Source organism: Alligator sinensis, unplaced genomic scaffold (genome assembly GCF_000455745.1).
Source record: "Alligator sinensis unplaced genomic scaffold, ASM45574v1 scaffold1004_1, whole genome shotgun sequence".
Lineage (NCBI taxonomy): Eukaryota > Metazoa > Chordata > Crocodylia > Alligatoridae > Alligator > Alligator sinensis.
The window spans coordinates 292,952-305,419 of record NW_005842148.1 but is presented as its reverse complement, the minus strand read 5'-3'; the positions used below and the strand labels follow the sequence as shown (position 1 = coordinate 305,419).

The window sequence follows — 12,468 nt, the reverse complement described above, 5'->3', positions numbered from 1 at the left end:
AGCACAGGCAGCCCTGGACTGTCCACATTCTCACTCCACAAGCAAACAGCCACAAAAAGCTGGCACAAACTGTTATTAAAAATAATCACAATGCCATTTTGTGTCATTTGTCGTGCAAGAAGGGGCAAGGACATCTGTTTCCTGAGGTTCTGGGCCCCCATAAGCATCTTTATGGTGGTTACAAGGGTGATGTGTGTTGGCACCCACAATTACAGGTCCTCAAAGAGCAAAATTATTCTCAAGACACAGGTTGCAAATGGTGAGCTTTACATGACAAGAAAAAGGGGGAAGAAAAAAAATCCCAGTCTCATGTTTCCCCCAAAGGGTTTAGCAAACAAATGTAGTGTTTTGTGACACAGGCCAAAACCTAACAGATACAGCTACCCAGAGGTGGGGGGAAAAACCTGCGGGCAACAAAAGACAGGTGCTGACAAGTGTGAATCTACAAATTTATATTTCATGTAGACCTGGTTTATAAACCAAAATATGACTCCCAATTTACCCAGAAACAGCTTCAGCTTGGCTAATATTCCACCCACAACAGACTTCTGTGCAAACGTATTTTATTGAGGCATGAATCATTACAGACCATACAAATGTTTCTCTCCAGAAGCTTTGCTCAGAAATATTTATGGACTTAAAGGAAAATGTACTATGGTAATTGAAGTGTTTGCCAATTATGAAGCAGCTCGTTGGTATAGTCACAGACTTGCACTGGATTCCTTAATCACAGTCTGAGACATGATTCATCACTGATAGCACAGCAAAGCGCAAGCTATACCTTGGTGTGGGGGGAAGTTTGCCTCTTCAGAGGTGGCAGAGCCTTAACTTAAGGGGAGGACAGCATTTTTCCCACAGAAATTCGACCAGGGGAGGGCAACTTTAAACTGCTGTCTGGAATCCAGCACCCACGAAAATGGGGCCCGCAGAAATCGCTCCTAGCCTCCACCTCCTACTTCTGGGACTGCACTGATTGATGGCCTTCGAATAACGTAATTCCCCCTACAGACAGAGGTCTGAGCACCAGACTCTCTACAACAGTCTCAAAACTTTGGAGATCCTCCGAGATTGCCTCTGAATCCTAGGTGTACTGTAGCTAGAGGCCAGTGACTGACCTGGAGACGTGCTCCAAATCTAATCTGGAGTCTTTCCATCTCCACATTGATTTTTTTTTTTTTTTGCACCCATCTGGCTGCACTTGTGATGGTTTGGATAGGGATGATCCTGTCTCAAGCAAGGGTTGGACTAGATGATCTCTGGAGATCCCTGCCACCCTATTTCTCTATGATTCAAAAACTCTAGCTCTCAACACAGCTAACTGATATGCATACAACAGAGCAATACAGTGGCTATGCTATTTCTGGTTTAAGAGATAGCATGCATGGAACAAGTGTCTCAATATAGCACTACCTGACACAACACTGCAGCAAAACAGGCAGCGCCATGGTCTCGATTTGAAGGCACAAGGAGATGGAGAACCTGTTGATTCCCTTGTAAGTATATTCCAGTCAACCTTGCCATAAAAATGACTGCATAATTTCTAACTTGAATTAACATCCAATGCCACTGCTTCCTGTTATGCCTTTCTCTGTTAGAATAAAGAGCCATTTTGAACCTGCTCCCTATTTACTCAAATCTAAGAAGCATCTTCCCCACATTCAACATGGTGGGAAGGAAGTCCCTTATCTTGGTTTCAAGTACAAAGTGGGAGGAGGGGGAGGCTGATGCCAGCTCCAACCTGGGCTCAGGGTCAGAGTCAGAGCCCCCAGGGAGGGAGCAGAGGGCAAGGTGCAAGAGGGGCAAGGGGCAAGCGACTTAAGTGCCCCATTGTTTGTCCCCCTGCAATGGTGGGGGGAGGTCTGAATTTAAGACGACCCTCCAGTAATTAGATTCAACACATGGAAATTTATAACAACTTTATAAATGTTCCATGTCTGCAAACTACAGCTACTCCTCGCTTAACGTCGTAGTTACGTTCTCGAAAAATGCGACTAAGCGAAACGATGTTAAGCAAATCCAATTACGTCACAGTAGTTACCTACTAGCAGGCCGCAGCTAAACAACATTATAACCGAACACTGCACAACTTTAAACGAGTATGTTCTCTAATAGATCAGTGATGTAATAACAAAACAACATTAACTGAGACGACGTTAAGTGAGGAGTACCTGCAATTATTGGAGGGAGCTGTCTTAAATTCAAAGTCGTCTTGGATTCTGGTAAATACTGTATTTTCTTCTGGCGAACTTCTACATGGGGATCATATCAATTCTTGATATTTTTTTTTTTATAAGATAAAGAGATGGTGCTTTCTAACCATCTTGCTGTGTAGCATTTTTTCCAGGCATCGCTTTCTTGTGGGGGAGGAGAGGGGAACATTTTTCTACACCCTCTTCCATGTTTCATCATCTACTTCACAATGTGAATATCAGAACTGGGCAACAAAGATAAGTATCAGCCTCACTAATATGACAGATAGAAGGAAAAATAATCCTTCCTCCAAATCCCAATGATTGTTCTTCTGTCTTTATATCTATTTGTTACACTAGCCCTTTTTACCTTACCATCACTGGGAGCTCCTGGTTTGTCCACCATGACCACCTATTTGGGGGGTTTTTGTCCACTGTGACCCCTAAAACTTCCCACCTCCCCAGTTTTTGCTTTCCAGGAGACAGTCCTCTCCATTCTGTAAGCATGGCCTGAATCTTTGTTCCTAGATGCATGACTATGCTGGCTGGTTTAAAAAAGAATTTATCTGAATGAGCAAGGATGCTCACTGTAACTGGAAATAAAATTTGGACCCATCATATTTAAATGGAAATGAAATGGATGGCTTCCAAATCCAAAGAAGGCTAGATCTCATGATTCTTTCTCCACAATGGGCTGACGGTGATTTTTATCTAAAAATGTAAACGGGGTCTAGGACTATTAACAATGAAAAACAAAAACATTACATTTCTGGCAGTAAGGAACTGATGAGAATGCGTCTCCGAAACGACCTTACCTTTCATTTTGAATGTGTAAAAAGCAACGGCGTCTCCATTTCTCCAGAGTATCTTGGCACGCTCCGTGGCAGAATGAGGTACAAAAAAGGCATCATTAGCTGAACTCCTTTCTAACATTCCAAAAATAATGTAGTTCAGAACAAAGAGGACAATCCTTTCTCCAAATGTCTGGACCTTAGAGAATAAACAAAGGCAGACCAAGAAAAATAAAAAGACGGGAAGGACTTTGCCTTCCAAGATTTTTTTTTTTTAAGTCAAAGAGTGTGATGGAATAGATCCCATTTACTTTGGAGAAAAATGTCGAGTAAATTGGTTCAGGTGGAACACGAGAAGCAAAATTTACCCTAATACAGAGTCCTTCATCCAAAGGGCTCAGGGGGATGTACAAGTACTAATAACCAAAATAGTCAATACCTTTATAAAGTATGCTATACAGATGGGGCAACCGAAGCACAGAGCGATGGAGTGATTTGCCTGTCATCGCAGTGAACGAGAGACTGAGCTGGAAACTGGATCAAGGCAACCTGGACTAATCAGACTCCAAAAAGAAAACTAGAGAGAGGATTCAGTGCTGCTCTGTCTTTCTCATTATTATTCCTTATATAACCCTAGTCTCAGGGGGTGCCTGTAGGCACGCAGAAAGGCTGCTAATGACACGTTGTAATTACAGTGCGTCAGAGCAAACTCGATTAATTAGTGCGCTTCAGCAGCCTCCACGTCCTGTGTATCAGCATCCCTATGCTTCAAAGTGGCAGTGAGGGCACTTTAAAGCTCATTCAATGAGCTTTAGTTAAGGCACCCCTATTGACATTTTTAAGCATGGGGATGCTGATATACGAGATGCTGCAGGTGCTTTAATTAAAGCACCCCACCACCCTCCAGAGCATGAGTAAAAAAGCCCAGGGAGCCCGAATCATGGGCCAGGACCCCATGGTACAAGCATTGTACAAATACAGGGGAAAAGGTCCTGTCCTGATGAGCTCACAATCTACATGCAACAACGCCAACACCACCTTACTCCTCCTGTCAGCAAACAGATGGGTACAGACAAATGGGAGAGTATAAGACAGGTATGAGGCCATGCTGATCTGATCTGCATGTCAGGTAGGAACCTCAGTGCACCTGCTACCTCAACCACTGTCAACTTTTTTGTAGGCTTCATGAAAAAGGAGAATCCTAAAGAGGGTCTTGATGGAGGAGAATACCTTAGTTTTGGCAATATGTTCAAAAAACTCATCCTAAGGCAGGTGCAGAGGAAAAGGTACTCATCTGAAGATTCAACATCAGGGCAATGGGGACTGGCATTGAGACTGGAGGCAAAAGTTGGCAACTCAGTATCCCATGTAAGATTTTAGGCAAGGAAAGAATAGCACTGGAGGGGCTTGGGAGTGAAGACGTCTGATGCCACAGGGGTGGGAGAGTTAGTGGAGGGATGCAAAGAGAGGGGTGACCTGGTAGTTGAATCTGCGTTTACAGATGAAATTACTAAGAGGGAAAAAAGAAGTGAACCAATGACAGAATCATTGCCTGACACTGAACAACATACACCTGGGACAAAAATGCCCCCAAGCCTCTCTCGGCCTTAATGTTCAGGTTAGGTGAGGAGGGGTGGACCAGCAGACACAGTGATCCAGTCTGTCAAGTATCTTTTTCGTCCATCCTGCTTGAGAAGTGACTGAGAGCCTGCACTGCTCAACGGCCTGTCTATGGATTGGGGGAGAGGCTTATACCTCCAAATCCTTTATTTAATTCCCTAAACAAAGCCTCTTAAATTTGGCCAACTGTGGGCAGGGTAGATGTAATACTGTATGATTAAAAATGTCAGTGAATCAGGGAAAGTATAGCAGAGGGAAAGTGCCAGGAAGCACCCAACTGTGAAACAAAGAGGTGGGTGGGAAATGGGAATAAGGAAAGGCAACTTCATTTACCCCCTGGCAATGCAAATCCTATATGCAGTGTGTGGCTTTCTTAGCAATTGCAAGTAGATTAAATTAACAGCTAATAGTATTGCATCATCTCTTTTTCCCAGACAAAATTACTGCATCAAACCAAGGGTATTTAGTTAGAGAAAGAATAGAAATTCTAAACCCATTAAATAAAAATAGCACAATAAAATAAATATTGTGTAAAAAAATATTATCTAGGGCTCGAGGCTTTGTAAATAGCTAGATAAGACACCTCAGGGTAATAAGAATCAGCTTCCCAAAAGATGGTCAGTCAAGTCAAGGGTTACCACTAACATAATACTTCAGTTACCCAAATTGTTCTTTTACCTGCCAGAGGAGGCAACCTGGAAACCACTGGAGAGAGAGGAAAGCCCACAGATGAATCACCAGTTGGGTGGGAAAATTATTATGCATTGAAGGGAATGAACAGCCACGATACAACAGAAGATCTGTGGACAGCAATTAGAAGACCCAGGACCCAAACTGCACACAGTATAAACCACATCATTGCTATCCAGCACAATGCAAGAGAGACCAAATACAGCAGTGTACAAGCATGATACCTAGAATGCTCTATCACAAAAGCAATTGTTTAAATAATGACCTTACCGGTATCAGCCCTTCTCTAGCTGGATCAGCAGTCTTCACTATCTCTTCTATGGGCCACCAGGACTGGTTCAGATAAACTGCCAAAACTACAAGAAAGGGCACACCAGCTCAGAATGACTGTGGGAAAGACCATTACCAAACAGGAATTGGTTGGTGAGAGGAAAAGGAAGATCAGCATAGTTGCCAGCACCAACTTCAGTTTAGTCAAAATACAGCATGAAAAGTAACGGTGTTCCCAGAATAATTCCATGTTATTACCCCCCGAACCCAGAATTACTCAGATGGTGAAGATGCGCCTACTCTATGCTTTATTTGCAATAGGGTCCCGGTATATCCCATTCATTCATTTCCCTTTACATACTCCAAACCCAGAAATTCAGTGGTGAAGTCACTCTGGGGAAGTACCAAGTAAGTCACTCTCAAACACCAGAGACTGAAGTCTCAAGAGGAACAACTACAGTAGTGGTTCTCAATCAGGGTCCTGCCAGACCCCAAAGTGTGGGGTGCCCCAAGGATGAAGGATGCCCCAGGGTGTGAAGAGATAAGCAAGGTATGAGGAGATGAGCAGATAAGCACGCAGACTCAGGCTTGTCCTTGCCTGGCTGATCCCCCACCCTTACTGCCCAGCCCTTCTTCAAGGAAGTAAACCCTGTTGTCTATAAATGTATTTTTGAAATAGGGTGCCGCTCAATTCACTAAAGTTATGGAGGAGTACCTCAAGTCCAAAAATGTTGAGAACCACTAATCTAGGGCTTCCTTGTCCAATTTCTAGATCTGGAGTATGTGAACTGGGGTATCTCTGCTGGGGCATGCTGGAGAGGTGGTGTAGACGTACCCCTGAAAAAGTAAGGAACTTGTCTTGGGTCTCAGATTTTAAGGGACTGAACCACAGGACCTATCTGCCTCTCCAAGTCATCCAACCATGAACAGATTTGCAGACAAGCAAGTACAATAGCATTACTACAACTCTTATCATTTACATGTTTTAGCCCCAGCGCCTAGAGATATTTCTAATGTGCACTGGTGGGCTCCTGTTTTTGCTTCAGTTTTTACTAGCTGCCTGTAGGCTTTGGAGCAAGTGTTATTGCTTTTAGTCCACTTATATTTTAAGTAAATTATTAAAGGACATGCCAACACTTGTTACACTGTGTACTGCATTAACAATAAAGGAAGTATTGCACACAAGCACAGATGCCTGTTTATAACACCAGACCCAACTCATTAAATATTGCACACTTATTTGCATAGGGGTTTGCCGCTTGCTATGATGGATTCAATCTGTTCCCTCCAGCCCTCCACTGTACATCCAAGCACAACGAGCCGCTGCTGCATTACACACTCATGAAGCATGTAGCTCCAAGGAGAGCTACGTCAAACAAAGGGGACATGATGGGCCAAACGCTGATTTCAAACTGTAATTGCACATAATGAACACCAAAATGGATTTGGCATGAACTCTGCTCAACACAAACTCCAAACCACATATGGAATATACATATGGAAAGTCTGAAAAGTTTGAAAAAGCTCTGGTGAAAATCGGAAGGTGCATAAACAAGTCCTGAGCCGCTAGTTTTACGGAACATTTACTGTGCTATTCAATAATTTAAAGGAAAAGGGAGAAAAATACACCAGTTGACATAGCAACTGTCACATCACATTACTTGAGCTACCTTGTCTATACAGATGCCTTCCATAAAGAAAAACATTTTCCTGGATCCCAGGCAAATATATATACTTTCTTTTAGGCTATTTTAAAGTCAACATCTGGTTCACAGTTATACACAGGCGTTTTCTCCATATTCTTCTTCTCTTTTTATAATCAATTTTGTAGAAACAATTTCAAATGCAAGCACATTTTATGAGAGAGAATTTTTCCTCCTTGTCCTCTCCCCATTTAGTAATTCCCCAAGACTGACAATATTCAATAAACAGAGGACAAAAGAATAGCTGAATATGCACCCCTGGCACTAATGTGCAGCAGAGAATGGGTAAAACCTTGGCTCTCATGGCATGTTTTTGCTGCTGCTGTGGCTAGTCAGCAAAGGAGTGCAGAATAATATTGAATTAAATCAGGCCCTAAACCATCTACCATTGTACTATGCAATCTCTTCTACCACCGGACACAGGAAAGTATTTCCTTCTCAACCCAGGCCCATAGTTAATTTTCACTTTCTACTGCATGCAGGATAAATGCTGCTATGCTCATAAGCAAGCCTCACTGTTTTGGTTCTTTGAATCAAATGCACAATCAGCACTGTGAATGCAGAGAGAAGCAGGAAAATTCAAGCAGCATTCAACTTGGATTTTCCTTTTCCCCCATGCTCTTAACAATCAGGCCTTAAAGCCTAAGTTTTTTGGATTCCTGGGAAGTGTGGATTCTGATCCAAAGCCTATTCTCCACGCATTGCTTAGGAGCCATATATTTAAACTGTTTGCTACAATATCAGGTATACAGTTCTTGTGGTCATTGTTCTCATATCCAGAGTTTGCGGTTCACGGTGTACTTCAGCATACTAGGTACCTGCCATTCATCTTCACTCAACGCTCATTTTGGAGAGGACAAGACAGTCCAACAGTTAACATGCTAACCTGAATCTTTGGCAATTGGGGTTCAGTTCCCAGCTCTGCCACAGGCTTCTTCTGTGATTGAAGGCAAGTCATTTAGCACACTGCAGCAAAGTGTAGAGATACTCCAGTTAGCTGAGACCTTGGAAGAAGCTGAGCTGTGGTAGCACAGAGCTCCCCTGAGCAAGGTGAAGCAGCCCATGGGGAGTTCTGCTTTACCGTACTTAGACTGCTTCTGGCATCTGAATTAGTGTGGTTATCTGTATACTACAGTGCACCAGGCAGTGCAGAAATACCCTGTCTCTCTCTGAGTATCCTTATGCCATGCCAGTATGGTGCCAAGCAACAGGGAACTGAGACACACCGCATCCCCTCTGCACATGCTACCTTCAGAAACCCAAAGAAGGGGAATCACTTTGGTGTAATAATGAAGCTTCCTGTTGCTGCACTAGGAGGGTAGTGATATATCTTCTGTACCTAAATTTCCCATCTGTAAAATGCAGATAATAACCCTTTTCTACCTTACAGAGATGCAGTGAGGATAAATACATTCCTACAATGATGGAGGCCACATAAGTACCTAAGATGGGCATAATTCCTGCAACCAAATTATGTCTTCCTGCTCCTGCTCAAGTTTTTCCCAGTGATTTGTTGCAAGTATCCCGTGATAAATGTTCCATGACGTCTAGCAGTTGCAGTAAATTATTATGTTATTATATTCAGCATTTAGAAAGCACCACAACACTCCATGTTTGTTTCGGGTTGTAAAGATCTTAATCGCCCTTGTTATGCTCAGTGAGTCCTTGCAACACAATTTACATTCTCATAAAAATGTTCATACAGATATCCTAACAGAACAGAAGACTCAGCCCAGCATGAATAAATAAGAAATGCTCCCAGCCAAGGCAATGGGTGATGTTGCGTAGAAGAGCTACCAAATATTTATCTCCGACACTTCAGAACTCGTTTAGAAAGAGACGAGGATGGAAGTCCACCTCTGAGCAAAACCCACACAGAAGAGGAGTTCAAATCCAAATCTCAGCTTTGAAATTAGTCCCTCTTTCTTATTGTGGACCTAACCAAAGCCTCAGATTCAAAAGCCTTCAAAACTTTAGCACTATTCACCTAGAAAACCAACTCCAGTCTCATTATTACTTTGTTAATCTGAATAATTATTGCTTTAAGCATAGATAAAAAGACTTTACTTTGGTAAACTGCCTGCTTTAACAGCTGTAGAATCAAAGGAGTTATGAATATTATTCTTAGAGTTTATTATGATTATTACTTATTTGAAGTATATGCTCCGCTCCCCAAAAGCAGCTCAGGGTGGCTTACAATAAATGACCAAGAAGTTATAGAAATCAATCAAATAAGATAGTATATAAAAAGCCATCTGTACTCCACTTTGTGTGTGAGACATTTATTCTGCCTGAATGCACAGAGTTAAGCCAAAGGAAACTGTAAGAAGCAATCCCACAAAACACACAGCACTACACAATGGCAAATATAAAGTACCTGGGGTAAAACAACTTCAAAGGAAATGACCATGGGCTATCGGTTAGGATGAAGCTACCTACTTGCGTCCATCTAGGCCAGATGGACTTACCCTTCCAGAGGCTAGGATCAAAGAAGGATGTGAAGCCCCCGCAGCCTGGCAAAAGGAGATACACATAGTACTGGAGTCAGTGATACCTAACAAGCGTTGCAAAAAGAGACACTGAGACACAGAAACAAAGGCAGGGCAGTCTGTTTTACAGCCCAGCCCAGAGATGGAGGTAGCTGGTCTAGACAAACCAAAGCCTGCCAGGAAAAATTATGGCTGTTATGGGTAAGATGCAGGGGCAGTGCGCCCTCGCATCCAATTCCACAATGACTGAGTCACAGTTCAGCAAAGATGTATAAAAGTAAGAAGGACATTTTTCCCCAAAGTGGTGCTCACAAGTTGGGTCTGGAGCACAAAGTACAGGTCGCCCATTAACCATGTCAGAAATTCATTTACAATTCAGTAAAAAAAAGGGGGAAAAAAAAAAGAAAAACCATTTTCACAGACAGGGTTTTGGAAGGGAGCAAGACGCATGTTTTAGTGACATCTTATCAACAGCTGATTCTTGTGGAGTAGTAGAATAGCTTTTCCATGCACCATATTCCATATCATTACTGTGCCGTAATAATTATAAGGCTACGGGAAACTTCAGGGAGACGTTAAATGAAGTTTCCAGTCAATCTGATTGTTATCAACAGTCCAAGGCTGCTATCTGGAAAGAGGGCGCAGAAGAGGCATGGCTCATGGGAACTCTGCAACCACCGATCATATGAATATTAAATGCAGGAATGACTTAAACACTAAAACTTTGTATTTATTAAAATATTATATTTTTTTAAAAGAGAATAGGGAGTTTGTGGGGCTTTAGCCTTTTCTTCATTGAGAAACCAAAAGCTGACAAAACAGAATTTTAATTGCTTTATCAAACTGTTTTTCCAGGGTAATCAGGCTATGACACACAAAAAAGATCCATAGGGAAGCTTCACAGAGATTTTATACGTGCATAATAGTGCATTCTTTATAAAGTAAAAAAGTAATATATTTTGAATATACATCTACATAGGTTGGCCGCAAACTTGTAAAATCTTAAATGCACTGTTATTTCTTTCATATATTTGCACTCAGTGATTCTCTGCAATCCCTTTTTTTGACATGGTGATTAACCTGGGTATTCCCATTCAAGAAGTAATCCAAACCGCCTTAACACTATTTTTAGTTCATCTATTTGAATACAAATCAACAAGGATCTGCAACTGCAACTAAGGGCAGAATTTGGCCTGCAGTATATCATTTTCTTTTGCTTAGACAGCATCAGTGCTGAAATTCCTTCCAGTAAAATGTTAACACCCTTCTGTTAAAACTAACATCAGGAAAGGCTGCAGTTTTAAAGGAACCATCGACTCTCTACATGTACCCTACACGGGCATGCAGGGCAGACTTGGAGGCCAACTTCAATAGCCAGACCCACACAAGGTGCCCTTCTTCAGCCACATGCACCATGTACTTCACACTATATCCATTGGCTTTGCCTTATTTCTTAAGAAGTCTCAGGTTTTCTTGTGCCGCACAAAGTGGAACCAGTCCACAGACTACTTGTTTCTTTTTCCAGGCTCATCTCTGCTTAGAAGCAGCAGAGAGAAGAAGTGGAGTACAGAAGGGATGAAAGTTGGCATTGTGGGACTGCTGCAGGTGGACTACCTGTATTCAAAGCCTGTATGGCCACATACATCCAGACACACTGCGGAAAGCAGAGGACTGGGATGCAAGTAGCAGTGGGTCACATCTAGAAGTTTAGCAGAGCTTCCAAGTTTGGGCTAGACTGCTACTAGGGACTGAATTCAGAGGTTTACAATATAGATAGTTAGTAGACATGGGCTTGAAAGCAGCTTTAAGACTGACCCTAATGACTGGCATCAGCCTTACAAGAGGCTATGGGCTGGCAGTTTCGCTCCCTCCCCTTCCTCTACCAACTGAATTACAGCTGTCAATCTAGCATGCGGAGCACTTAACTAGCAGGGTAGCCTTAAAAACACCGTAGGGTTATCTGCAACCACAAGCAAAATTAATCTTTTTTGGCTTATGTGAAGAAACTTCCAGCTTCCAGCTGGATATCTGAGATGGGGTCTAAATTGGCCAAATGAACGACTGAGCTGTGCACTCTTAATATGTGTCACTGGTCAGGATGTCAGCAACTAGACCGGTACCCCACCGGCTAACCTGGGTGAGGAGGGTGTGTGGATACCCAGCAGGACTAGAAACAAGACCTGTCAAAGGGCAGATGAGCTCCCTGTCAGCCAATGGCCATCCGTACCTGGAGAGGAGATGGGCGCCTCCATGTCACTTTGCCCAAAGAGTCACCAATGATGCACATCATCTAAGGTACCCTAATGGTCGCAGCAGCCTCGGGACTGACTTAACTTAATAATATAGATATAGATATATAAATATATATCTATCTCGATAGACAGATAGATATCAAGTATATTATTGTATGTATCAAGTATTGTATGTATCAAGTATATTATTGTGTGTATGTATGTGCGTTTATATTATATATATCTGTGTGTGTGTGTGTGTGTGTGTGTGTGTGTGTGTATAAAATACTGGCTGTAAATCTTTCCTAAGGACAATTCAGAGTTTATAATTTCAGAAATAAACTTTGAAATGTCCAGAGATGAACCTGGCACTCTTCTCTCCACAGGGGTTGAAGGGAGCCAGTGCATCCATGTTTAACTTTTTCTAACTCCCTTATGCATAATTATTTTTTAAAAATTACAATCAGTTTGCTTCCTCAAGGCAG

General features: G+C 42.3%; 1 protein-coding gene across 2 annotated transcripts in view; it reads right to left on the bottom strand.

The window, feature by feature from the left end:
• The window catches only part of FAM169B (family with sequence similarity 169 member B), a 66,172-nt gene that overhangs the window by 16,208 nt on the left and 37,496 nt on the right, over positions 1–12,468 (bottom strand). For both annotated transcript variants that reach the window (XM_025206252.1, XM_006025459.3), the window contains exons 4-5: positions 5,561–5,646; positions 3,005–3,179 (exon numbers count right to left, since the gene is read on the bottom strand). In XM_025206252.1, coding sequence (XP_025062037.1) covers positions 3,005–3,179; positions 5,561–5,646 — 261 coding nt within the window. The remainder of the gene's footprint in view (positions 1–3,004; positions 3,180–5,560; positions 5,647–12,468) is intronic.